General features: G+C 49.9%; 1 protein-coding gene across 2 annotated transcripts; it reads left to right on the plus strand.

Annotated features, from left to right (window-relative positions):
- LOC144129077 (proton channel OtopLc-like) lies at nt 1-26469 on the plus strand. Of its 2 annotated transcripts, none has more exons than XM_077662968.1 (7): nt 1-360; nt 17559-17923; nt 19038-19164; nt 21134-21326; nt 22340-22494; nt 23223-23439; nt 24570-26467. In XM_077662968.1, exons 2-7 carry the CDS (start codon nt 17619-17621, stop codon nt 25520-25522), a joined length of 1950 nt encoding a protein of 649 aa, XP_077519094.1. In that variant the 5' UTR covers nt 1-360; nt 17559-17618; the 3' UTR covers nt 25523-26467. The 2 variants fall into 2 exon arrangements, with proteins under 2 accessions (XP_077519094.1, XP_077519095.1); XM_077662969.1 differs by having other exon boundaries at nt 8-360; nt 17562-17923; nt 24570-26469.
- The last annotated feature ends 1338 nt before the right edge of the window (nt 26470-27807 follow it).

Consider the following 27807-nt stretch of genomic DNA (forward strand, 5'->3'; position numbering starts at 1 on the left):
GCTGTGTGTGTCCAGAGGAGCGGCGCGAAGGCCTGCGCATCCCCACGCCGCCGGATGCTGCGGTCCACGCCGTCACCCTCTCCGCCACTTGCGCGCGCGAGGTTGCTCCGCCGTCGCTGATCGCTTGCAGAGCGGCCCTCCGCCGCCACCGCTGGTGCCAGGCTCTCCCGTCCCGACGCTGTGTTTTTGCCCGCTCTGTTGTGGCGGGACCCGGTGATGAGTTGCGCGCGGATGCTCTCACGATGACGCCTCGCCGCCGGCACCACCGACAACGAACGTCGACAGATCGTCATCTCCTCTGAGGATTGACGGTGTGCCTCTCCCCTTCCGAAGGAGGACAGTGCGCTGTATATAACGGAGGTGAGGATGGTCGTTCCATGATAGCCTGCACTGAGTTGGTGATGGACCGCATATAGTACCGTCTTGGCTGAAGGCAGGGATGCATCAGCCAGCTGGAAGCCTTGTATAGCTGTCCTGCTTGCGCGTTTGTCGCGCCGTCTCTTGCGTTCGGGTCCTCCTTAATGACGTGAGGCGGGAACCGCGAGTTACTTTTTCAGGGGATCTGCTTTTATAAGGACTGATAAGGATTATAAATCAAGATGGAACGGTTTCATAGCTATATTTGGACCCCCTCGCTTACGTTTCCAATAAGCCGACCGCCAGCAAGCAAGATCTTCAACGTGCTCATGCATGTTTCCGTGTTCTTGAAATCTCGCTCATAGCTTAATGATATCTGCGTAGTGTGACTTTACGGGCTTGGTAGGAAGCAATGCTCCGTTGCATGACTACTGATGTAGACGCGTAACTAATCCGTGAGCAGGTTCCTGTGAAACTCGTTAACCCCCTTGCGCTTGGCGACGCTTTCTTGTGCACTGATCATGCATACTGTACAATAATGTGTAAAGGCGCTACATTGTGCAGCCCTCTGGGACGCTTCACTTTACACCATGTACATTATATCTCTAGCGCAAAAGGACGAAAAAGCAACTCAATGGTATTGGACAACACTATCCTTGTCACTGAGAAGGGCATGCAAATTCTAGCGATTGTCCATGTTCCTTTTCATAATGGGTATGCCCATCTAAGGCATATAAGTCGAACAGTAAGTACTAACTCTGTCATTAAAAACTCATTTGCATCTATGACAGTTTACATTCCAAGCATGCCTACAAGCATATGGCGTATGAGGTTAAATATAACTCTGCTGAGCAGAGTGAAGAGCTGGGCGAGTTGGCACATGTTTTGAAGAATAAAACCAGCGGTAGGGACGAAGACGCAGTAGAGACACACATATATATAGGACGACGCTAGATTATCGATTGACTTTATTTGACTACTGTGTCTGCGTCCTTTCCACTGGCTTTATTCTTCCAAACTCCGCTGAGGTAACCCCGGCAGAATCAAATTGTTCACCACCGCAGTATGCTATACAGATGGAAATGGCAGCTTTTCGCGAGCTCTGTTGATTATTTCTTGCTTCACTAACATGAGCGAATGTTCGGAACTGTCATCCCTGAAAGCAAACCAGTCGGTTCTCTTTGTACTACTACATAAACATTATTTCTTACCTATCAAAAATAGCCAGCGACCTTCTGAAGCGGCCAGCACAAGACGGTACGGATAACGCTAACTATGCACGAAACCAGATGGAGGGGTTGGCATGGCAGCAAGTCTTGCGCCTAGTGCATTTCACTTTCCACCTGATTCACGACTAAATAACGCGGGTTTATGGAGAACATACCAATGGCAGCCATCTTTGTTAGTAAAAGAACAGAGAGAACAGCAATCTGCACCATCCAACAAAGGCTTTAAGCAAGAAAGAAGCCGCTTGCAACTGATCATTCGTATCAATGCGTGCAGTCTTCACCACTCGGCAACCGCCTTCGGCAGACGTATCCCAGAGTCACACGACCGACACTTGTGCAACCGTCGTTCCAGACGAGGACGCCCGCCGCCTCGTTGTCGGAAGTTCACTCTCTCGTGAATCCTCGGGCGGAGACGATGCTTGTGCAATCGCTGGCAAGAAGAAACCGCGCTGCTTACACGGCTTGAAGGAGGGGCGAATCGCTCCGGGAAATCATGACTGTCGCGCCTTCCCTCGCGGAGCAGCTTCTCCAGTGACACAGCTCGGGCCACGCCGTTCGCTGCGGCATAAGCGCAACCCAAAACGCCTTCCAGTCCCCCGGCTGCGTAAATCTGCCACGCCGTGTGTCTCTAGCCGTCAATGAGCGCGCCGACGCATCCTCCCTGGAGTCATCGTGTCGTCATTCTCGCACGGCTGCTCGATATCGGGCAGTTGTATATGCTTGATGCGCGTGGCTGTATAACCAAAGGGCACGTGCTCCACATGAAGTCGCACTGTGTGACGGAAAATGCTACTTCTATGATGCACGGCGCAGCACGCCACATTTATTTCTTATTCTGTATTTGTACAAAGTGTATATTACCCCCCTACCCCTATCCTTTCTTACTATCACTCACCCCTTTCTTTCCCTCTCCCTGTCCTTTTATTCCCGCTAGCCGCAGCTCAGGTGCTTCAGGTTCCGATGGCAGATGCCGCGGTTAGCAACACCTTTTCCTTTAATTGTTATTTTATTAATAAATAGCCACTAACAACAACAACCACAACAACAAAATGCCCTACACGTCGCCTTTCATCACAAGTACTCCATGACGTCTGTCCGAAATGTAACGCGTGTGACCACGTCCCTCTCCATCACGTCGACTATGTACAATGCAGTTAGAAATTTGCGGCAGTGTGGCGATATGAAGATATGAATATAAAAAAATCAGCCTACTAGGTTTCCTCAAGGACAGATTAGAGGTTTGATACGAACTCAGACGAAGGAAAAGCGCTCAACAAGTCGTGGAAGGCAGTGCGACTGTCAGGCAATATCCTGCCCACCTCTTATGCTACCGAAATCTACCGAAAGCTACCGATAAACTGTTTCCCTCGCGTTGCTTGGTTGGCATTCACTTATGCAGACATTTGTCTTATTCTCCTTGTATGAAGCTTGCATTCCGACAGTGGCTGGATGAGCGCAGATATTGACAGCTTTTCTACGTAGTTATACATCGTCTGTCCGCAAAATAACGTTCATAAATACAAAATCGATTTCTTTAAAGCCGATACATATCAAGACTGTAAAACTGCGTTTGCATTCTACGTGTCTCTTGAATTAGACCTCGTTTTGAGGTGCAGTTAAGTTACTGCACTATTTGTCTGCACTTTCAGTGAAAGATATGGCTGACAGCTTACGCCACACTTTTCGGCCAGCTACCACTCAGTGCTTTGAGAGCATTTGTTCATCACATTGGTGTTGGGGCAAGCAACGGGTGTTGTTGTTTTAAAATCTGCACTCGTTCCCGATTTTGCTATGGTCACATCGGGCTTGCGTCTTACAGACGTTTCCATTTGGCAACGTAACGGCACAACAGGCGGAACGAGCGATAACAGCTGCGACAGAGTCACGTGGTATGACATCACAGCCACACCTGCGGCGAGCCTCCAGTTAGAGGTTAAATCCAAGCGTCGTTCGACCTTCAGCTTTGCATGCGATAAGTGGAGCTTTTCGCTCCAAAAATTTACTCCGTGAAACTGATATTTTGAATACTTTCTGTTAGAACCGCTTTCAAGTGTAATGAAGCTCTGGCGCAATATAATCACCATTGTTTGAAATGTACCCGCAGCAATTTATTCGTGTGTCCTTGGTTGACGTGCTGCTGATTGTTTTCTTAAATTAGACGGCAGTCTTTAAAATAAATCTTGAATTCCAGCTCTTATAGCAGAATGACGACAGTAGCCTTAGGAAATTGGATTTTGTGTGGAAAGGAAATAGCGCAGTATCTGTCTCATATATCGGCGGACACCTGAACCGCGCCGTAAGGGAAGGGATAAAGGAGGTAGTGAGAGAAGAAAGTAAGAATGAGGTGCCGTAGTGGAGGGCTCCGGAATCATAGCCTTAGGACAGATTAGAAAAAGCAGAGTAAGGAATAGAAATTAAATTCGCTATGATAATGGTATGAAGCATAAGTAGTTAATTAAACTCGGCAAAAGTCGCCTGCTTATAACGCGACAGCATTAGAGTGCACGCTCGGAGGATTGGTCTAGAAGGTTGTGATGTCACAAGTGAGGTGTGCAATGAAAACGATTAAAACCAAGCATATAGCGATGTAAAGTAAATGAATCAAGCTGAAAAGCGGGAGAATTAGTTGGAAAAAAAGAACCCATAGCCCTTGGCTTGAGAGCAAGACACGCTACCCCTGGGCTATTGAGGCACATTCGATCGACTTGGTTAAAGGCAGATCTTGTGTGTCTTGTCTATCACGCGGTCTAGTATGCGTACTGATTTATGCTAATGGGTGTGTGCAATTATAAAGATGCATTATTTAAGAAATAAAGCAAACAACGATTAACGCTGCCTCGTCATACCCTCAAGGCGGAGCATATGCGTCCCCTTAAATATAAAAAATGATGGTTTTTTATTTTTGAAGAACGGAAATGGTACAGTAACTGTCTCACATATATCAGTGGACAACCGAACCGCGCCGTAAGCTTAGGAAGGGATAAATGAGACAGTGAAAGAAAAAACGGAGAAAGAGGTGCCGCAGTGGAGGGCTCCGGAATAATTTAGACCACCTGGGGATATTTAACGTGCACTAACATCGCCCTGCACACGGTGCCTTTCGCGTTTCGCCTCCATCGAAGTGCGGCCGCCGCGGTCGGGTTCGAACCCAGTCACCCGAACTATACATGCGAAAGAAGAGATTAAGGAAAGGACGAAAGGGGAAGAGATGTATAAAAAAAATTGCAGTGGCTTACCTCGGCTATGCCAGGATATACGCAGCGAAAGCTAAGGCATAGCTTGGTTATCCTTGGTTAATCTTTATTTCAAGTCCAGGTTAGTCCACTTGTCTAGCAATGTTGTCGCATTAAAAACGACACAACTGTGGTTGCGCCGCACGCGAGCTCTCCTTTTCAATCATCCGACATGTTATCAGGCATGCGACGCAGCTGGCGAAGCGAACGGAGGCGGGCTCAACGACGAAGAACGCGGTGTTACGTCATACCAAACGGCGGTGGCGGCGAGCCGCGCGGTGTGACGTCATGCCAGATGGCGCGACGAGCGCGCAAAGCACAGTAAACGTCTCGCATATCTCGGTGGACACCCGAACCGCGCCGTAGATGAAGGAATAAAGGAAGGAGGGAAAGAAGAATGAGAAAACTGATAATTGAAAGTAGGATCTCAGGAAAGGCGCTGCGCAGTGGCGGAACACCTGTGGCTCGGTGCTACTAGTGGCGCATGCGCAGTAGTGACTAGTGAGCGAGAGAGAGAGAAACGCGGCAGCGGCGAAAGGTCAGGCGACGGAGTCGGCGGCGGCCACCTGCGCCATGCGTGACGTCACTCGTGCTCTGACAGACGCCGGCTCGTGCGAAGCGCGGTGTTGATTAGCATAGTGAGGCTTTTCGCTTAGGACCCGTTGCGCATATTAAAATGGGTATCAGGTATGAGCCATAGTTACATAGAGCCACATGGAGTACACAAAGAGTTACATGGTTACAATAGAGCCAGGTTACATTCACTAGATATATTGAAAAACGCGATTCGGCGCACAGGGTACGGTTGCAGTTGTGCACATAAAAGACGAAATCATGCGCATCGATCATGCTACTGTCTAACATTCCCAGTCCGATGAAAAATCCGCATAAAGTATTTATCCCGGATTTTGAAAGGGGAAGTTTTTGAACGCAAGAAACTGAGAAATGGGCAAAAAATCGTTTCAGGGGGAGGTTAAGAAAAAAAAGTTTATTGCGCTGAACAGGTCATTCTGGGTGGTGGTGGTGGTGGTGGTGGTAGTGGTTTTTTATCAAAATAATAGTAAAAAGGAAGGAACAGATTTTTGCTAGCCCCGGCATCTGCCATCGATACTGAAGCACCTGAGCTGGGGCAGCGGAAATAAAGGATAGCACGCTGCAGAATGGAGAAATAAAATGAAAGAGGTGAGGGGACAGGAAGAGAGGATAGGGGAAGAAGTAATATATACAAACTATTTACACAATAAGAAATGTGTTCAGGTTGTGCGCGTAATTAGTTCATGTTAGAGGAATTTAAACACACACGCACAGCACTGTGTTGGCTACAACTGGAGTGGGGCGTCCAGTTATTAATCGTTCAAGGTAGAACTCGTGGAGCGTTCGGTCACTGCTTGTAAACAACCTGACGGCGAACAGACGGGACGTCAAGCCCGTGTGTTCGAGGAATGCACAGAGGCTCACCAAGGTCCGCTCACGAGTGCGCGCACTGCCCTGCGGCCACAATAGCGTCTTGAGGGAGCCTGGCAATATGCCCAGCGCCCTATAGGCCACAATAATAACGCGACGAGCATCGGCGAACGCGGCACAGTGAAGGAGCAGGTGTTTTAGTGTTTACACTGCACCGCATCCGTCACATACATCACTCGTCGCGATTCCGTGACGCTCCCGTAGTTCCCGGACCACACGCATGCCAATGCGCGCGCGGAGGATCATTACACGTTGTGACCGTGTAAGTGCGCGACAACCGGTGCTGCTTTTGGAGATGGTCGTGGATTGCCGCACGCACGTCCTCCAGCGCAAGGGGCAGATCGCTGGCAGGTAGTTGATGTGCAGCGGTCGCGAGGTCGTCAGCTTCTGCGTTTCCGGCGACGCCGCAGTGACCGAACACCCACTGTGCACGCACAGCACATCCTCTCTGTGCGAGGCGCTCGATGCGCGAGCGAATTTCCCGCACTAGTGGGGTACCGCGGCCGTTAGATTGCAGGCGGCTGAGGGCGACGCAGGAGTCGCACAGCAGAGCACTCCTGGGTGGCGGAGGGCCAAGGGTGAGCAGCAGGTCCAGCCCGAGCCGGATCCCCATCAACTCCGCCGTGGTGGAGGAGCCCAGGAAGGTTCCGTGTTGCTGGCTGTGCAGTCGCAGGGCGGGGATGGTAGCCGCCGCTGCAAGGGAGCAGCTGTCGCGGGCCACTGAGCCGTCGGTGTGCACGAGGAGATGGTCCTGGAGCTCCTCATGTATGACGGCTCTGGCCAGCTGTTGCACAGCACACAGGGGTGTGCTCCGCTTTCCCGCAATGCCGACGATCTCTCGCTGTACCTCCGAGGCAGCAGACCAGGGCGCGCAGGAGCCATAGGGGGGTGGGCCTTGTGTCAATTGGTCATACTCGAGCAGCGCCGCGCCCATTCGTGAGCGCGGGTGCGAGCGCGTACGCTGCAGCAGCGAGCCGCCGTCCGGTGCGCGGTGAAGCCGGTCGAAGTGATTCATTGCCCTGCGCGCTCCTTGGAGCTCAAGCGGCCACGCTGCTGCCTCGGCCAACGTTGTGGCGCACTGCGAGTTTTTGGGCAGGCCTAGGCACATATGAAGGGACTTGCGGTGCTGGAGCTCGACTTTCTTCCAGCACGGCTTATGCACCGTGACGGGCGACAGCGCATAGAGCACCGCCCCCAAGCTGTGGCATTGTATAGCCGCAGAGCGGCTTGCTGGGAGATGTCCTGGCTTCGAGCGGTGAGCTTGTGCACGGCGGCGGTGATCCTCTTCATCTGCAGACAGGCCTTGGTCGCCTCAAATGCTCGTTGACGAAGTTTCCACGTCCCTCGACATGAGAGAGACAGAGAAAGAGAGACAAATTAATGTGGAGTAGCGCAGCTAATCCAGGATATACAAAGCGAAAGATGTCAGCGTTCACTGTGTTCGTTGGCGTTGGCAATGTTCTAGACGGTGATGGCTTTGAGCAAAGGAACGGCGCATCCCTGGATATGCGGACGCCTCATTCGTGCTTTGATACATGGGGCAGCGGTGAGAGAGAGATGGGGCCTGAATGCATTAGCGGCGACAGCGTTGTGGCTGACATGCGGCACTGCAGCGATATCTATGCCGCAGCGTTCATTTGGTGATGAATCTCTCGCGATCAACCATTAACTGCATGCCACCTCCCAGGGTGGCAGGGAGGGCGCGCTGCCTATCCACTGTGCGGAATGCAGCCGGAATGCAAAAACGCAGCCGCCGCGGTCGGGTTCGAACCTGACCGCGGCGGCTGCGTTTTTATAGAGGCAAAACGCTAAGGCGCCCGTGTGTTGTGCGATGTCAGTGCACGTTAAAGATCCCCAGGTGGTCGAAATTATTCCGGAGCCCACCACCACGGCACTTCTGTCTTCCTTTCTTCTTTCACTCCCTCATTTATCCCTTCCCTTACGGCGCGGTTCAAATGTCCAACTATATATGAGACAGATACTGCGCCGTTGCCTTTCCCCAAAAACCAATTATTATTATGTATTTTGAGGAAAGGCGCAGCGCTGCGCAGCGGTGGAACACCTGTGGCTCGGTGCTACTAGTGGCGCATGCGCAGTAGTGACTATGGAGCGAGAGAGAGAGAAATATCCATGGCGAGTCGCGCATTGTGACGTCATGTACCTCCTCGGAGCACCGCCACGGCGAAATCGGAAGTTAGTGACCGGTAAGGCTTTCGCTTTAAAAAAGGCAGGGAACGCTTTCTCGCGGCGAGTTTCGCGATTCGCGCAGCATTGATCAAGCGCCCTCGGTTATTTGCAGCTCTCGATGCTGTTGCGTAAGATGTCTTCACATTGCTGAAGGGAGGGTGTGACGATAGGATATCTGGGTTATGTCGCAGCCATCGTCGCCGCTCCGGAGCAGATGGCTGCGCGCATATCTGTTCTTTCTCCCGCATCTTGGTTCTCTCAACACCCCTTTATCCGCACGATGCTAGTGGCCCATTTTCTGCCAGTCGGCGGGCTCGTGCACTTTCTTCCCTTGCGCCCACGCACGCACGCATGCGCGCACGCACACGCACACACGCGCGCGCGCACATATTCTCTTTTTCTCCAATCTGCATTTCTGCATCAATAGGCTGGCTATATGCTGAGGGTGGTGGTGGTGAAAACATTTATTACGGATGAATAGGAGGTATGTTTGGATCAGCCCGTAAGGGACCGATCCGTACAAGCACTAGGTGGACGTCCCTAGTATGGGACCCCAGTGGCGGTTGCCGCCGCCCGGGCGCGCCCGACTAAGGCTTGTTGGGCCTGTAAGTCGTGGCAGCCGAGCAGGGTCGCCTCCCAGTCCTCCCGGGTTGGGTTGGGGATGGGGGGGAATAGCGGGGTTGGAGGGGCAGGCCCAAACCATGTGATAGGTGTCAGAGGACACTGCACTACAGTGTGGGCAGCTGCCACTAAAGGAGGGGTCAAAATGTTTTAGCGCTGCCGGGGACAGCAATGTATTGGTGAGAAGGCGGAGAAGGAGCCGCTCATCCGCCTTCTTCAGGCCTTTACATGGACTAGGGTAAAGGCGATGACAATTTTGATAATATGTTGTAATATCTTTGAATGTATAGACCGGATTAAAATCGGGTTCCTGATCGGATGGGGAGGAGAAAACAGCCCGGTGAGAGAGCGCGCGGGCGGCTGCGTCTGCTGCCTCGTTTCCTGCCAACCCCTGATGAGCAGGGGCCCATATGAGGTAACGGTGAGCCGGAGTATCCGGGTTTGAACCCGACCGCGGCTGCCGCTTTTCGATGGAGGCGAAAGGCGCCCCTGTGCTGTGCGATGTCAGTGCACGTTAAAGATCCCCAGGTGGTCGAAATTATTAACACGATAGCGTTAGAGTTCCCGTTCGACGCGAAACCCTCTGTCTGTGGGACGATAATTCCCCATTGGTCGAAAAACTCGTGATGTGTCACAACCACATGACCTCGCGCGGGTAATTAAAATACTCCACATCGTTCACACAGTCATGGCCTTTTCTACACGGGGGGTCGAGCGGCCGTGAATTTGCACAACAGTGGTGACGTGACTACACAATTCCTCACCGGTGTTCATGGTCGTGACGTCATTCCGCCACCATTACGTAGTGCCCCTGAAGAAAGAAATGAAAACGTGCTGAAAAGAAAAATATTCGAGCCGAAACTCGAACCGCTGTCCCTTGGGCAGTAGCAGTTCATTTTATGATTAGTAGTGAGAGGTTGCTCGACAAGAGTGACCTGGGTATCACAAGACCCACCGGTGGCAGCACCCGCCACCGCATTGAACTGACACATCGCTTAATCGCTGCACCACTAAGCCCTAGGGGTATGGGAACTCCCAGAGATCTACGAATGTTAAGTAGATAATAACCTTCAGCATATATAGGAATAAACCCGCTACGCTATTGCGCCGTACCCTTAAGGCGGAGCTTAAGTGTCCGCGCCTATATTTTTTTTTTCATTCCTTTCTCATCCCTTCCCTTAATAATAATAATAATTGGTTTTTGGGGAAAGGAAATGGCGCGGTATCTGTCTCATATATCGTTGAACACCTGAACCGCGCCGTAAGGGAAGGGACAAGGGAGGGAGTGAAAGAAGAAGGGAAGAAGGAGGTGCCGTAGTGGAGGGCTCCGGAATAATTACGACCACCTGGGGATCTTTAACGTGCACTGACATCGCACAGCACACGGGCGCCTTAGCGTTTTTCCTCCATAAAAACGCAGCCGCCGCGGTCGGGTTCGAACCCGGGAACTCCGGATCAGTAGTCGAGCGCCCTAACCACTGAGCCACCGCGGCGGGTTATGGTTTCAGCCGATAAGTGAGAGTTACTGAGCCCTTCACTTTCCTCAAAACAAATTCGCATCATTGGGCATCCCCGGGTGCGAACCCAACCGCGGCGGCTGCGTTTCAAAGGAGGCGAAACGCTAAGGCACCCGCGTGCTGTGCGATGTCAGTGCACGTTAAAGAGCCCCAGGTGGTCGAAATTATTCCGGAGCCCTCCACTACGGCACCTCTTTCTTCCTTTCTTCTTTCACTCTCTCCTTTATCCCTTCCCTTGCGGCGTGGTTGAGGTGTCCAACGATATATGAGACAGATAGTGCGACATTTCCTTTCCCAAAAAACCAATTATTATTATTATTATTATTATTATTATTATTATTATTATTATTATTATTATTATTATTATTATTATTATTATTATTATTATTATTATTATTATTATTATTATTATTATTATTATTGGGCATCAGCGGAGCAATGACCTGCTGAATTCTTAAATATTTGCCCCTTTCAGCCCTTCCTTAAACCCTTCCACGTACGATACGGCCTAGGTGTCCTCCTACTGCAATGCTGCTACCGCGCCTTCCCTTGTAAACCCCTACACAGACACGCACAGGGCGCCCGAGAGGTGTTCGAAGCGTATGATGGCACCTTACGACAGTGCGTCCCACCTGATGGCACCGAAGGTTGCGCGAGGAGCTGCTGCGTGCTCTGGCGGTCACCTGATCGGCGACAGAAAGTGTACCATAAACAGTTGTCGCTGTAAACGGGAAAAGCAGCGGATCCCACGCGAGCTAAAGCGACACGTTGCAGCGAGAAAGGCGTCTGACAGACAGCACGAAACAGAGCAGCGCTCGCGTTGCCTTCCCCACCAACGAACGGAGTGGCCGGTGTTACAGGATATTTGCGTTCCCACAGCGAGAGGTGCCTGGACTGTTTAGGTTATAGAGGCGGAGGAGGGAGGGAAGTGGGAACAGGACGTGTTTAGACGCATCCTTGCAATCCGTACGCCTTTATGCATGCATGCACGCCGCTTCCATTGTGTGTTGTACACGTCCTTGGTAAACGCGTCCGGCGCACATTCATCACTCTTTCGTCGCTTGTGCATGCCGCTCTGATCGGGCCGCCGCGGCGTACGGTCAAAGCCGAGTGATGCGAACGGTCCGCTCGCCATGTGTGTACATACTATTGACGCAACGGGGGCCAACTGGCGAGCGGGCAGCACGCACCCTCGTCCCCTTGCATGCGCTGTCTCCGTCGTTCGGCGTCCTTGGTGTTGCGGTCCCCAAGCCACGTGTCCTTGCGCTCTGCTTTTGTAACCATCGCTGCTCATTGGGCAGACCTTGTCGCCGGGCGCCCCGGCGTCTGTTTACTTCCTCGGGCACGGGATGTCATGGAGGGATTGTCCACTCGATGTGCTCACACTTGGTCTCTACCACTGTTTAGAACCAATTACAAACTACAATCCTTGGCTCATAATCTTTTATTTTTTTTGTTTGCAAATATAAACACACTACAGGATTTACTCCAAAATAGTTGAGAAGTTACTTTGTGCAGATTTAAATCTGTAACCCTCTATCTTTAATTACTTCGGGTATTATCCAAGTCTTAACAAACTCTTTCATATTGCTGAACTTTGTCTACTGCGTTTATTATCGAAAAAACCATTCATTAGCTTCTTTCTGTTGTATTATACTGAAGTATGCGTTTATACGCTTTTTTTATGTCTATACTTCTGTATTGTTCATGAATTGCTCATTCGTTTCTGTTTGCTGCTGCCTTGCCATGCCTTGGTTTCTTGGGCCCTTGTCAACCCGTTTGTACAGCTTACAGCCCAGGCGACCATCCAGTTGCTGTAAACTAAATTTGATTTGACTTGATTTGATTTGATCAATGCGCGTCGTGAGCAGGGAGGAGCTCTCTTTGCGTGAGACGACTCAGCACATGCTTCAATTTCAAGTCAGCATCCACAGAAAACAAAGAAACAGGATGGTGGAGCAGGAACAAAAAGCTACACAGCAGCAGTTTCGGGCACTACAAATACAAAAGGCGATGGCCTCTAGGCGCTGCACACCACTCTTCTCTTCCTGAGTTTCCGATTTCAGAGAAATACAGGTACAATTCAGTCGCACAGTATTAGGTGCAATGCCGGGCGTCAACGTCTTGCTTTCATTGAGTTGACGGGAACAGAACTAAGCAGCTAGATAATAATAATTGGTTTTTGGGGAAAGGAAATGGCGCAGTATCTGTCTCATATATCGTTGGACACCTGAACCGCGCCGTAAGGGAAGGGATAAAGGAGGGAGTCAAAGAAGAAAGGAAGAGATAGGTGCCGTAGTGGAGGGCTCCGGAATAATTTCGACCACCTGGGGATCATTAACGTGCACTGACATCGCACAGCACACGGGCGCCTTTAGCGTTTTTCCTCCATAAAAACGCAGCCGCCGCGGTCGGGTTCGAACCCGGGAACTCCGGATCAGTAGTCGAGCGCCCTAACCACTGAGCCACCGCAGCGAGATATTTTCAATCAGAGAACCATGCTGACCTGTTTTTTAATTTTTTTAAATCATTATACTTATGAAACTGCCCCCCCCCCCCCCCCGCCTACCAACTGCACTTTACATTTGTTCATAAATCAGCCCTGGCCTTTAATCTTCCACAGCTGTTGTCAGAAGGAGACGAGGGTAGGAGGCAAAGACGTATTTGGCACTGAGAACGTAAGGGTAACCTGCATACCTTCAACGAAATAGGCAAAACGCTTTCGAAGAGCAAAGGTCTATTTGAATACAGGCGTACTTAAATAAAACACAATAAATATTTGTATGGTGTATTCGTGGAGGGCGCGAACACTCGCCTGAACTGTTGTGCGCGTATTTCTTTTTTTTTTTAGCGCAGATAGGCCTTGCACCAATCTCGGGAAAGAAAGCGAAAGACAGGAAGACGTGTAGGGGAAAGGGACCCGACAATATCACTCCCTTTCCTTGACATTGCAAATGGACTCCCATTCTACTCGGTCACAGTGACCCAGGTCAAGAGATAATAATAATAATAATTTCTTATTCTCCGTTTCCTTTATCTACGCTACAAGAAGCTCTCAATGTATTTTTGAGAGAAGACTGAAGCTCGCTTCTTCCTTGATGCTCGAGCGACAAGAACTCATTTATTATCGTCCTCTGACTGCACGGGAAAGCGTCCGACAAGCCTCATTTCCAGAAACGAATTGCCCTTCACAGGCAGGGGCGGTAATTTTTTGCTTGTTTGTTTGTTTCTTATTTATCTGCGACGCCAGCGTACTTACCAGTTCATCTCTCTTCACGCAAGAGCTTGGAAAGCGAAGCAAAATCGTAAACGTGCTTCAATATCATCTGTATAGCAGCGGCATGGGTGCTTTTGTAGATGCCACTTTTTGCCTTTTTCACATTTTTTTCTCTTTCGTCAGGGCAGAACAACTAACTAGTTGTAGAATCCCACTTGCGATGTGAATGCATGAGTACGATGTCTGTTTTCGTGACATGTGAAGCGCAGCAAACAACAAAATAAAAAGAGATGTTGACAGAGCTTGCGCATATCCTGTCAACATCTTTTTTATTTAGATTTTTAACTGATATCTAGGAGAGTAAATAGTAACTAAGGCAACAAAGTTTAGTCCATTTCTACCCGAAGAGTGCTTCACTCGCGCTGTTGGAGAAAAGAATTTCCGGGGCTGTCCGAGGCACTGGTTGCCTGAAAATACAGGCCAAAACCTGTACATAAAAAAAAAAACACGGAGGGGACACTAGCTCCCGCTCAAGGATATGACGTGATAGGGTTAATGGGTTAATGCCCATATATGCGGAATTGGTCAGTCTCAACTTTACATCCATATGTCCATGGGAGTAATCATACCACTCCTGCCGCAGTGGATGCAGCGGTTAAGCGATGCGCCACTCCTCTGCGATGACAGGTGCTGCCACTGGTGTGGTTTGTGAGACCCAGGTTGTGATGACGCCGCAATGTCACGTGACCTAGGTGGTCACCCTGCCCCCTAGGTTGCTCCTCTGAGGATTTTTCGCGGATTTTTCGCTTACGGCCAACGGCGCAGGCTTTCCAGCGACACGGGGCCCTTAAATAAACGTAAACATGGCGGTATACCTAGAATCAGAACACAAATTTATGTGCAAAATGCAGGTGTTTATAACGACGCGCCAGCATTGCGTAAATTACCACGGACTGATGATGGCACAGTTTTGCAGGCTGTAATTGTGTTTCACCGTACGCTGCAATTTTTGTGAATATTCGCGAACTGGCGACAAACATCTCTATCGTCATTTTAGCCGCTGTCGGACGCAGCCTCATTCTGAATGAATCCGGTGATAAGAACAAAGCGGTGAAATTACCTCGGTTCTTTTCACTCTGTAATCTCTGCTCTCCTCACACGTTGCAATGCCTCAGCAACTAAGCCATCTTAGTGCAAGACGTCTGTTTAAAGCAAATAAGGCTTCATTACATGACAATGATCTTCTGGGTTAGTTTTCCTGCCCCTTTCTCGCTGGGCGGCGGCGTCTTCGTCATCTAAGCCGGTGCCGCCCGTCAGCTTGCTTTCTCTCAGCCCTGATTTCAGCGCAGAAAAGCTACACAAAGCGGCCCAGATAAGCTAAGCCTCAATTCTAACCTCACCGTGGTGGGCATACTGAGTGTTGTCCCCCATTTAGCGTCTCACTGTTCGATGACTAGCCAGGCACGAACTTAACCAAGCGTACACATTAAGACTTCTAAAACTCTATTCCGCAGATGACAACCGTCGCTGTAATGACGGCGCGGATCGTGCGTAGCACAATATAGAGACATCTTAGTACACAAGACCACCGCGTAGCTAGCGCAAACTACGGAATGCCTGCAACCGATCCATTCTGGCGGGCTCCGCGTGTCGTCGAGCAGCGAGCGATCTGACACCGGGCGCGTGGAAGAGGCGTCTGGCTGGCGCGGCAACAGGCCACGATGATAAGTGGCGCGCCTCCGTATCTTCTCCCTTTTGTCCGACCATTTTTCAAGCTCGCACCCTCGCATATGTCGCCTTTAGGCAGCCTGTGTGTTTCTCTTTACTGTGTAAGTGAGTGACGCCTTCAGAGATATACGTGTATACGATGGAGCGACGCCGACGCTGCAAAAGAGCGGCTGAAGATATCTGGCAGACACGTTTCTCCTAGTCAGTAGAGGTTCAAGGTAACGCGGGAACGGCTAGAGCAAGCTCAACAGCCTTAGTACATGAAAATTGCCGCAGTTGGTACAGTACTAATTTAGCGGACGGAGTGTAGCAAAATGTTCTGCCTATGTTCCGAACCTAGAGTCGAGACAAGGTGCGTTTTGTGTGGCGAGGTAAAGTGTGGCGAATTCAACGGGCGGTCGCAGACAGCCACCGCCAGAAGAACATGATCGAAAAAAAAATACCTCCCAGCATTTTCGAACACCTCATGGGCGCAGAGGTAGCAGCTGTATCATAACCTTCCCACTCTTTCTCCCTCCCCTTCTCTTCCTCCCGCCGTAGTGGTAATATTTGTACTACTATGTTTGTAGTAAGAGAAAGCTTGATGTCACCAATTCGATATCATGTTATCACATTTTCACCAACGGTAATGAAGCACCTTTGTCCATTAGTAATGTGCAGGTGCCCATAAAAATTTCCGGAACTCGGAAACACTGAAGATAGTTCGATTACTTGGCAGTCTCTGCATGCATGTCACCATGAACTGAAGGGTGTGCTCAGCACTTCCCAGCGCGACCTGCACTGTGGATCTTTTGAGGCCTGGCCGCGTCTCCAGGCAACAGGGAAGGTCAGTTTTTTTGTAGTTCTCGGGTTCTGAAAATTTATGTGGGCTCCTGTACCATTTGTGGTTTCTTGATCTAGGTGGCTGTGTGGAATGTGGACTTGTGGTTGGGCCGTCTTCTTCGGAGGTGGGAGAGGTGCACATGGTTCACGGCCTCATGTCAGAGGGGCGGTGACGTACATTTTCGGCTGAAGCACGATACACTGAAGACAACGCAAGACAACTCCGAAAACCTTTCTGCTAAATATATCTTTCTAACATCTGCAGCGTGAATGAGAAATACGTAGTTCTGAATTGCGAGTTTTTAAGCCCAAATAACGTCATGCGCCGGTGCACACAATTTTGCCAGCATGGTAGCTGCGACGGAATCGTCAAGCCAGCGCAAAATTAGTTAGCTCTCGCATGACAGTTTCCTATGGACAGTGCGGGCGGATTGTATACGATATTAAGCGAGAGGATTTTACGAATACTCGATAGTTCTTTGTGTGTGTTATAGGACGCACTCGTTGTGCACTCAGTTTCACGCCCGTGGAGTATCGACAGTGGCTGACGTTTGGTGGAAGCTAACGCACGCGGCGACCACGTGCATGCTGGACACCGTGCGCATCCTGTCTTCCCAACAGAGATGTTCTCCACACCGTTCCACGAACAGCTTATAACGCGTGTCGCCAAAGAGAATACTGAAATTTAAAACGCAAGCCGCCAGGAACATCACGGTTGCTGACGAAAAAAAAAAGCGGTAATGGGTCAGGTATAAAGCGCGTTGCAGTGCAAGGCTTCTCCGACTATATGCAGTTAAAGAGGGCGTATTTGATTTTGCGTGAAAACAACACAAAGCTGCTAATTGCATCATACGCTGAAAAAATAAGCACAAAGACACGTAAGCAGGTTGACCAGCATGCACAGGAGGTTAGTTTAATTTATTTAGGGGAATGCCCCAAGCTCCGCCATACGACGACACCGCATTTGCTGGACCATTGCCCTGGACAGGCGGTGGTCCCAGGCTCGAGCCCCTGACCAACACGAGTTTTCTCCAAGTGCGCTGATGCTCAGCTTTTCTTCGTAACCATATCACTTCGTTCAGGTGGATTCTAATGAGCAATTGCGTCCTCAGAATGAGTAGAGTGTGTATGCGGGCGCACTCCGGAGTGTGTTCCAGCTGACAAGCCGTGCACTCCCTCGCAGCAGCAGCGCTTGGAGCAGCCGCAGCGGGAGGGGCCGAGGCCCCCGTAGCGCGCGGGCGCCATGCTTCGGAACGGGGCGGCGGACGACGGGTCCGCTGAGCCCCTGCAGCCGGCGCGCAACGGGGACCTGCTGAGGGCGTACCAGGAGGACCCGGGCTTCGAGATGCCGTCGGCGCCGCTGCCACCGCCGCCGCCGCTGCCGCTACCCCCGCCCGTGCACGAGGTCGAGCCGGACTCGAGCCTGCTGCAGCACGGCAACGGTAGCCTGCCCGAGATACGGGCGCCCTTCGCCGTCCCCGACGACGACTCGCTCGGCCAGCCGCGCAAGGGCTCGGCCGACTCCTCCCAAAGCTCCACCAAGTGCAGGTACGTGGCCGTGGCAATCGATCGCGGAAAACGCTGCGCTGCTAACGCAAAGATTTTGCCGTTGACGTCTTCGGCTCGGCCAAATTGACGCGATCCTGCTAATGAAATGTGTGTCTGAAACAACACAGCTGTCTTTAGACTGACTGTAATACCGTGCATTCACTGTACGGCATAGGGACACCCAAAGTGCCATTGGCCCTAAAATGCATCTGTGCAGACGCACCCTTCTGACAACTTTATGATCAAGTGGCCGACCTATGAGAAGCTTAGTGTTGGTACAAAATCTGGCAATATCAACAATTGCCGACGCGCTGTCATTGAAATCTTTCATTGAAGAACGTCTTTATTCTTTGCTATGTGTATTCTGCTGCGGTGTTCGAACCCCCTTTTCCTCAACATTCGCCCCATTCTTTGGTTATATCTTGTACTTAATGCGTTACACTCCTTTCTGTAATGCCCCTTGCTTTGAAGATATCTAAAATAAATAAATAAATAAAATATATTCATAAAGCGTTGGTTTATGAATAAATCGTTCAGATGCCACCCAGCGCAGTGTTGTCGTGCCTTTTTCGTTGTCCGTCATCTTTAGCGCTGTTGCAACAATGTCATACAACTCTCTGACAGTTTAAAGTTTGTCCAGCGAAATGGTTTTTATTTAGGTGCACAGAAGTATTTTTAACATTCAAGAAGGCACCGCATGGAATCCTGAGGAGCATTCACTAATACATTTAACCAAAACTGCCGTATAGTTTCCTGTGAACTAATGTGCTGAATTATAGGCTCGAGAAGATGCACTCAAAACAAATTTGCAGCATTTTTTTCGTGCAACACGTGGCACACACAAGCTGTGCATGCTCTTTCACGCAGGCTACCAACTACACTGTGATGTTTCTGAATGGATGCTTGATCGCGCGAGAAGGATTCAAAACAGTCTATAGCATGATTTTCCTGAGCTGAACTAGTATTAATTTAAATTCATAGCTTGACATTGCCAGCGCCTGTGATATTTCACCTGTCATATGTTGAGGTTTAAGGCGACGGTAACATACCATGTACCGCAGACTTCAAATGCCATTGGTTACGCATGATTTTTTTCCTTATCCGCTATGCGTAGGAGGCGTACCAAATCCATGACGTGCAACATGGTGAGCGCTCTGTATGGAAAAATAGCTGTGGTTGTCACGACTGTCCTGGTGCTGACGGAGGTCATGGACAACACAGTGCCTCTTCTACGCTTCCACGTAAGTCCCGTCGCTGGGCGGAGTTCCAAAGCGTGTCAAATTTGCCGCCGCAAATTTTCGCTGACAAAATTTCTAAAAATTGAGCTTAGATTACGAAAATAAATTTTTCACTGTCAAGCTGCGAATCGTTAATAGATCAGAATTTACCGCAGCTGCCATGAAATGTGGAGATATGTCACGACATAGTAAACATTGGATGGTCTGCAGCAAATCCATTGTGGCTGCCATACTTCAAAGTTACCAGAAATATGGAAGAATATATATTTTCCTTATGCATTGCCCCATTGGGGCCTTTAAGAGAAAATAAATTATGATGATGATGATGATGAGGATGACAGAAAGCTGTTCCTGCTTCTGCTGTAATTGGCATTCAACATTATGCGCTAATATCGTTACGGATTGCCTGTGATTCGGCAGTAGGAAATGTTCATGACAGAAAGTTGAATAAGAGCTTGCGGCAACTCTTTCTCTATTTCTTCTTTCACTTCCATCTTCCTCCCTCCCTTCAGGGTGCGGTTGAGGTATCCACCGAGAAGTGAGACAGATAGTGCGCCATGTAAATTCCTAAAAAAACACTATTTTTGCTTTTAGTGAACCCATATATAGGATAGTATAGGAAAACTTTTAATGTCCAACAGAAAGAGGGTAGCCGGAGGGCTACCCGCCTAGACGACGGCCGAAAGGTCTTGAGACTCTCGGCGGCGGCGGCTTCGGCCAGTCGGACGAGTTGTGGCTGAGTCTCCGAGTCGGAGCTCAGTAGTAATGTCTCCCATTGGTCTTTTAGTCTTTACACCTCGTCCCTCCCGGGGGGCATGAGTACATTCCCATAGTATGTGGTCCAAGGTGGCCGTAAGTTCGCAGTTTGCGCATTTGTCTGAAAATTGCCCTGGGTACATAAGACTCCAGAGGGCCGGGTTTGGTAAGGTGTATGTTTGTAACCGGCTCAAGTTGATGGCTCGGCACCTGGTCAAGGATCTGTCCGCTGGAGGAAGTCTAGCTCGTTGCAAACGGTAGTGCTGTGTAACTTCTCTGTCGGCCACCATGCGATCCCTGTCTTTGAAGACCACCTCGCTCGGGTCCGCCCGGAAAGAAAAGCCTCGGGCGAACTCGTGGGCCGTCCCACTATCAGGCAGGGATGCTTGTGCTGGTGTCCAGACTAATGTAATTCTCCGGTCTATTACATGACGGCTTAGGATTGTATTCGTTAGAGGGGAGACCCGGCCCCTGCTGAAATTTAGTATGGCAACATACGAGCGTATGCAGGAACGAATTAAAGAGTCTGCGTAAGTGGCTCCGCGCTTTTGAAAGGCGAGAGTAATTTGGAAGAGCATCGGAAATGACAATCAGAGACCCACCCTATAGAATCAAGGCAATACTATGCAACTCTTGGTATATAGAACTTGGCCGCATTTCAGGAATCAATTGGGCCCAGTTAGGTATCATTATGAATCCAGAAAACCCAGGCCACGGGTCGCGCCATGGTATCAGCATTAACTTCGACATCGCATAGCAGCACTGAGCGAATAATTACGACATATGGGTACGACGTCTCGTGAAAGCGCGGCAGCATTAATCGCGCCGCATGGTATAGTCTTGTCGTTGGGAGCAGTCCAACAAAACCTTGAGCCGCATTCACGTAGTCCGTACGGCATTGTATGCGAGATCATTCCATCACTTCCGGTGTCTTAGCATCGGATGTAGTGTTTGGGTTCACGTTCGAAGACAAAGAATTGCATCGAGATTTTGATCCTCTAGTCCCGTCTTTTAGGATGAGTATTCTTTATTGGTAGATATAACAGCACATATACAGCACCGTGATACGCCGTGATGTCACGTGACCTTGTGATGTCACGAGAGCACTGTTCAGTGCAGCGCATATCGTATAGTGCCATTCCTCTGCCGGTGCTGAGGTGGCCCCGGCGGCATATGCCAGTAAGCAGCGGAGTCCGAGCAACGTCTGCCACCGCAGGGCTACCTGTACGCGTACCTGCTGGGTGGGTCGGTGGTCTGCCTGCTGGGAGTCTACGTGAGCACCATGGTGGACCGGTGCCCGTCGCTAACCGGACAATCACACTCCGGCGACCCGGAGGTGGCGCTGAGGCGCGGCCGCGTCATGACGCCCTGCTCGGACATCAGCATCTACCTGCGCATAGGAGTCATCGGTGAGAGGCGCGCTTCTTGCTCACACGGGGACAGCGCGCTGAAAACAGAGAACAGAAAGCCGACTCGGAGTCACGTATTTAACTGCTCTTCATACGGGTGAGGCACATCTGAGCAACGTTGTCATTTGGAGCGCGTTCCGTTACCACGCAGCACACACCACGATGGCACGCCGTTGAAAGCCCCTCATATAGGCGTCGCTGTTAAACAGGGATCATCATGTTTCATTGCAGGACAAAGGCATCTCCCACTGATTTTCAGCTTCCCTTGTCCTGTCCCAGCTTGAGATTTGACTTTTTTTTTTCAGAAGTCATATACAAGAAGATGAAATGCGACTGTATACAGCACAAGCAGGTCTCAAAGTGAAACTGTCCGGGGCAAAGTTTTTCGCAACTAAGAGAAAAATATATACATGATAGGCACGTCTTAAGGTACCTGTGGAATCTCTTTCACAGCATTCGTTTAATGGTTCCTTACTACGTATCTGCGTGATTAACGGTGCAACGATCGCTGACAGCGGAAAATGCGTCATAACCCGACTTGCAGTCCGGAATCACGAATGGAGACGACGAAAGGCGCGTCGTGATGAGCGACCGCAGTCATGTGCGGAGAGCACAAGTCACTGACTCGATTCGCAGAAAATTATCGCATTCTTCACTGCTATACGTATCAAAGCAACAATGTGTTAGCAACAAGAGGTTCGAGGTAATACTGGTGTCAGCTGAGACTGGAGTCTTAGAAACAGAATAGAAAAAAAAAGTTTTCGCCGAGTTCAGATTCGTGACTATTGACCTCTTGCCATTTGCTTGCATTCGCGTTTATCTGGCACAACCAAAGTGCAGGGCTCTGTGAAAATGCTTAACAAATGATATCGTGAAAACTAAGCTTAGGTATACTTCACCTCTTGCATCCCTTCCTGACTGCGCACTGCATCTAGGACGACCTCCCGAAACTCGTCCTCGAACAAGGTATATTTCCTTTTTCTCAGCGCTTTCTCTTATTTTTGCATGATCAGTGTTCGGCCTGGGGACCTTGCTGTCAAGCGGCCTCGAGATCGCCACCATATTCACGCTGTCCAAGCCGTGCACCGATCCAGTGAACTTGGGCATGCCCGTGCTACACGCGCTGTTCACATTCCTCCAGATGCACTTCGTCTTCATGAACGCACAGGTCCGTAACAGTGCACTGCGGCGCATGCTGACCAAGCAGGCGCGTTGGCTAGAGCCGGGCATGCGCTTGGTATACCCACTTGTGGTTACGTATGTACCCATAAAACAAAATACAAATTTTTTCACAATAAGGTTGTTTTGTTGAGTTAGTTCGCTGCTGAAGCATGAGACATTTGCGCACTGACTCTCAAATGAAGAAAAAAAGAGATACGAACGTATAACAGCGGCGCCCAAAAGTCATCACGCTGCTGCTGACCTTCTCAATGACTATTCGTTTAAGCAGCCGCCTTGCCTTTAAGCTAGACGTCCGCTCATGGCGAAAACAAATATTTTATCGGAATAATGGCGCGGATCAAGTGACAGGACAGCAGGAAAGTACAAACACACACAAGCGCTTGTGTGTGTGTGTACTCTCCTGCTGTCCTGTCACTTTATCCGCGCCATTATTCCGTTAAGCATGTCTGACCAACTTGCCCAATCCTTTACGGAAATATTTTATTCGTTTAATCTTGAAATACTATTTAAATAATACTTGTGTTTCAAATATTTAAGAAGCATAGGCTTGAGAGCCTTCCTTCCTCCCGTGCAGGGTATCCAGCAGGGCATCGCATAATTAACTTACCTGGCCTTCCTTCCTTTCTCTCTCTCCCGTTCTTTCATGGCGACATGCCAACGCGAAAGGCAGAATGCAATCGGTTGACCTACTCTTTGTCATCTCTGTGCGCGCAGAGTGTGGCCCGGTCTCTGGGCTGCTTACGCCACCTGGTGCTGGTCCACCTGGTGGTCACCAACATTGCCGTTTGGCTCAAGCTGCTGCTTTGGGAGACCGCGAGCGAATGGCTGCGGCAGAGCCACGTCGTCCAAGGAGGGGAGAACATCTGGCCGCCCAAGGGATTCAACTTCACCACTCATGTTATCGACGACCAGGGGGACCACAAGGCATTCTGTACGTTCGCATAAGCAGAAAGCGGATGCACTCGTCAAGACACAGACTTAGCGTCGAGCAGGGGAACTTATGTTGATGATATAGCCGCTTAACGTTACCATGTTCAAAAACGTGGAGCGTAGCTTTATTAGTCAAAATGGATGTTTTGAGGCGATTTGTATAAAGAGCAACATCACTCCAGTCTGTAATGCGCAGCGAAGCACAGTATCTGCTACAGATATGCTGCTTATTTATTTTAACTGCAATGACATGGATTGTGCAGGCGTTAATCCAAAGGAGTGAATAAGCCCTGCGCTACCGGAGTTGTTCTCCATCCTTAGTGGCATTATACCTTCCCTCCCTATTTGTCCGTGTGGTGGGGCTGCCGTGGCTGCTATGGGGACTTTTTCCCAAGAAGTCTCCAATCCACCAACGATAGGCAGGATTCTCCCTTTTCCTGTAAAGTTATCCCTGAGGCCTGCGCCTCGTGAATGCCACTAGCGCTTCATAACACGACCCGCCGACCAGTCCTGTCGTGGTTTCTGTGAACCAGGAATTTTCATTGCGTTAGCATTAAAACCACAGGTCGGGGTAAACTGTCCATCGGCGTCGCTGCCTGAAGCCTCTGAGAAAGCATGAGCAGAAAAAAAAAAACCCGATAGCCTCGAGTGGGATTCAATGGCGCAGATAGATCAGCTTTGCTTGTCGCTGCCTTGACATCTCAACTATCACATCAGCCACTTTCTCGCGGTGGCTTTGTGATCAAGGCACTCGGCTACTGAGCCGAAGGACCCAGGTTGAATCCCTGCATTGTTTGCCGAGTTTCAGTGAAGGCGAAACGCAAAAGGTGCCCTTGTGCTCTACGATGCCAGCGCACACTAAAAAACGCAAAGTGGTCTAAATTAGTCCAGAGCCCTCACTACAGTGTCCCTCATAGCCCATGTGTCGCTTCGGGATGTTAAACCCCACAATTTACAATTTTGCATCATAAGACAGCGGAATGGCTGTTATGATTAAAACGGGTACCTGGTGCCTAAAACCGCGACTGTTCTATTTGAACAGATGCGTGCCCACAAGAAAGAATAGTGATCATGACTCTAATGCACTGGTATTTTCGATGCCGACACTGACATACATTACCTTTCGTGCAGTCACGTCGGACTGCTTGTGGCGGCCCATAGAGAACCTGCCCATGGAACGTATGCTGACTCTGCAGCGCTGCTTGCACAACTCGACCGTGGGCGCCATCTGGCAGAAGGCCTCGCCCTTCCTGACACCCTTCATCGTACAGTACAGCGTTGTGGCTGCCGTGGTCGTCTACACCATCTGGGACAACTACTCGTATTGCACCCGCGGAAAGAACCACTGCGGCCGCCGGTCTTCTCCCACCGCCGACCGCATCGAGGCCGCAGCCTCGTCTTCCAGCCGCATCGTGGATTGCCAGGGTTCCAGCAAGGGCCTCTTCCTCGGCCTTCTCGTACTCGTGGCCGGCATCATTGTTCTCATCCTCTTCTTCGTGCTGAGCAGCGAGAACATGGAAATTGAGACCCTCTCCGCGGTCACGACACTCCACTGTGCTGTCCAGGGTTTGTCGGCGTTTGCCACAGCCATTGGCCTCTGCAGAGTCGGAGGCGCATACCACAAGCGCGGCAGGGCGACCCAACTGAACTCAATCCTACAAGGAATTGGCCTTCTCGCCGTCTACACGTACGGCATTTTCGGCGTTGTTGCCGGCGCCTCGAGGGTCCTCCAGGGCTCTGAGCACCTGCTGCTTCTCCTGGACGGAGCGTTCATGGTCCTCTTTGCGAGCCTGCAGTCGTTGTTCGTTCAGAGGCTCGCCATGCGTTGCCTGCCCAAGAAGAACGGCAAGTCCGGTCTGCAGGTGGTCACGTTTCTCATGTTCAGCAACCTTGTGCTCTGGCTCCTGGAGACGTTCACAAGCCAGAACCACATATCCAGCCAGCAACAGCTGGCCATGTATGGAGACGTGTCCTGGGGCATCATTTCGAGAGTAGCGCTCCCGTTAGTCATCTTCTACAGGTTCCACTCTTGCGTCTTTGTTCTGGAAGCATGGCAGCTGCCCATCAACCTGAGCCGAGAGTGAGCCTCATGCTCCAGGACTGTGACGTCGACGGACGATTACTCGTGAAATTTTCGCTGTGTGCCTGCTAAAAGGTTCCCGCGAGTACTGAAGAATGACAATGTGCGACATTTACGGGACAATTTGTGGACTGAAACTGTGTGGGTGTCGCTAATCCGCGTGAAATGCAAGCTTTACCAGTGACTGTTAGGACGCATAATCTTCTATCACCATCTCTCCTTCAATATCGCATACAGTAAAAAAACTTCCAGCCGCGTTTTTAAACTGGCGCACCTAATGCGGCAGCTCCCCCAGACCTGCATATACGAAGATACGCGTCAGCGCTAGCATCGCTAAGTGACGTGAAATGTGCGCGCTATCATTGACTGTGCAACTTTTGCGACAATCACCTTCCTGTTGCAATTACTTCTGCTAAGAATAGTCTCTGTAAATATAGACAAACGGCCAGAACGATTCGCTGTGTCAGTCAAGTACAAATAACATAATTAACAAGGCGCACATTAGTGCTAACTCAAAGCCATTGAAGTAAGACCGCAATAACGTGCTGACAAACATACAGGGCATGGTTTTTACGTGGTTTGGCAAATGCCGGCTCTCCACGGCGTAGTGATTGTAACACTTGACTTGCATCTCTCGTTTACGCATTTCACAGTGTGCCTTGCAAGCTTTGTTGTCAATGCTTTCTCATCAAATTGAGGATCATTCTTCATTTTTGTCAGCTACAATATTGCCGAGTTTTGCTCCCAACCACTGCCAACTATTCATCGTCAAAATTTTCATCGAACCCAAGTTCGTTGTGCGCATTCTCATGCGTACTAACACATATTGTGCCCCGGGTAATGTAAAACGAGGGTTCAAAAAAATTCATTGTTTTCCTTTATTGTTTCCTGTTCTCCGCAATATTTTAGAGCTTAATAAAACTACCGCGATAACGGTACAAACTCCCAGAAGTTCTTCTCTCTGTGCGCTACTGCATCACCTCCCTCCCAGTTAGGCTATCTAATGAGATGCCAAGTTTACTCCGTTTATTGAACGCTGTCTAATCCTGCAAGGCGCATGCGCATGTTTTAGAAACAACGATTTCGTTAGCAAATAATGAAAAGCATCACCAATGGAGAGAAACTAAGTACAACTATGAACTCATTTGGTTTTTTTCATAAACAAACACCTGTTGATCCAACTCGCCTTATAGGGAAGCACGAGTGCAATTTACAGAGGAATGTATCTAGAGCAGAAATTATGAGTGTTAAGCGCCTCACATGCTTCCGCGTGTCACAGAATGAAACGATCACTTCATTCATTGGAAGCTGGGCAATATTGAGCCAAAGGAAAAGTATATTTCGTAAAAGCTGTGCCGATAGGTGGCGGGACTAACCGTAGGAGACAAAGTTCAGAAACGCTATTGGCGATTTACACAAGCCCCGCCGCGGTGGCTCAGTGGTTAGGGGCGCTCGACTACTGATCCAGAGTTCCCGGGTTCGAACCCGACCGCGGCGGCTGCGTTTTTATGGAGGAAAAAACGCCAAGGCGCCCGTGTGCTCTGTGCGATGTCAGTGCACGTTAAAGATCCCCAGGTGGTCGAAATTATTCCGGAGCCCTCCACTACGGCACCTATTCTTCCTTTCTTCTTTCACTCCCTCCTTTATCCCTTCCCTTACGGCGCGGTTCAGGTGTCCAAAGATATATGAGACAGATACTGCGCCATTTCCTTTCCCAAAAAAAACCAATTATTATTATTATTACACAATGGCACATACCCGCACATGGGGATCGGCCAAGGAATCGGGTGGCTATTCACCTGAACGCAGTTAATAAAAAGGAAAAGCACGTGGGAGCGCAACACCGGTGAATTCTTCCTCATGAACAGAAAAGGGATGAGAGTTGAAATCAAAACTCTCATCCCTTTTCTGTTCATGAGGAAGAATTCACCGGTGTTGCGCTCCCACGTGCTTTTCCTTTTATTAACTGCGTTCAGCTGAATAGCCACCCGATTCTTGGCCGATCCCCCAGTGTGGGTATGTGCCATCTTTGATAGGCTAACAACAACAACAATGAAGAGATGCTCGGTGCCTCAAGTGATCCAACGCGGCGGCGTTACGGAGGACTCCTGTAATAAACGAATTACAGGGAAGAAATCGCTCTCTGGCGTTTGAATGCGGAGGCGTGAGAGAGGAGCAATAGACGCGTCCCATGTGGTTTTGGGGAGAATTAAAGCTAATGACGGGTAAATGACAAAAATAGAAGCTCTTTCTTTTTTTTGCATTTTTTTTGGCTAAAAGTAAGCAAGA

The sequence above is a fragment of the Amblyomma americanum genome, chromosome 4 (assembly GCF_052857255.1).
Source record: "Amblyomma americanum isolate KBUSLIRL-KWMA chromosome 4, ASM5285725v1, whole genome shotgun sequence".
NCBI classification, from domain to species: domain Eukaryota; kingdom Metazoa; phylum Arthropoda; class Arachnida; order Ixodida; family Ixodidae; genus Amblyomma; species Amblyomma americanum.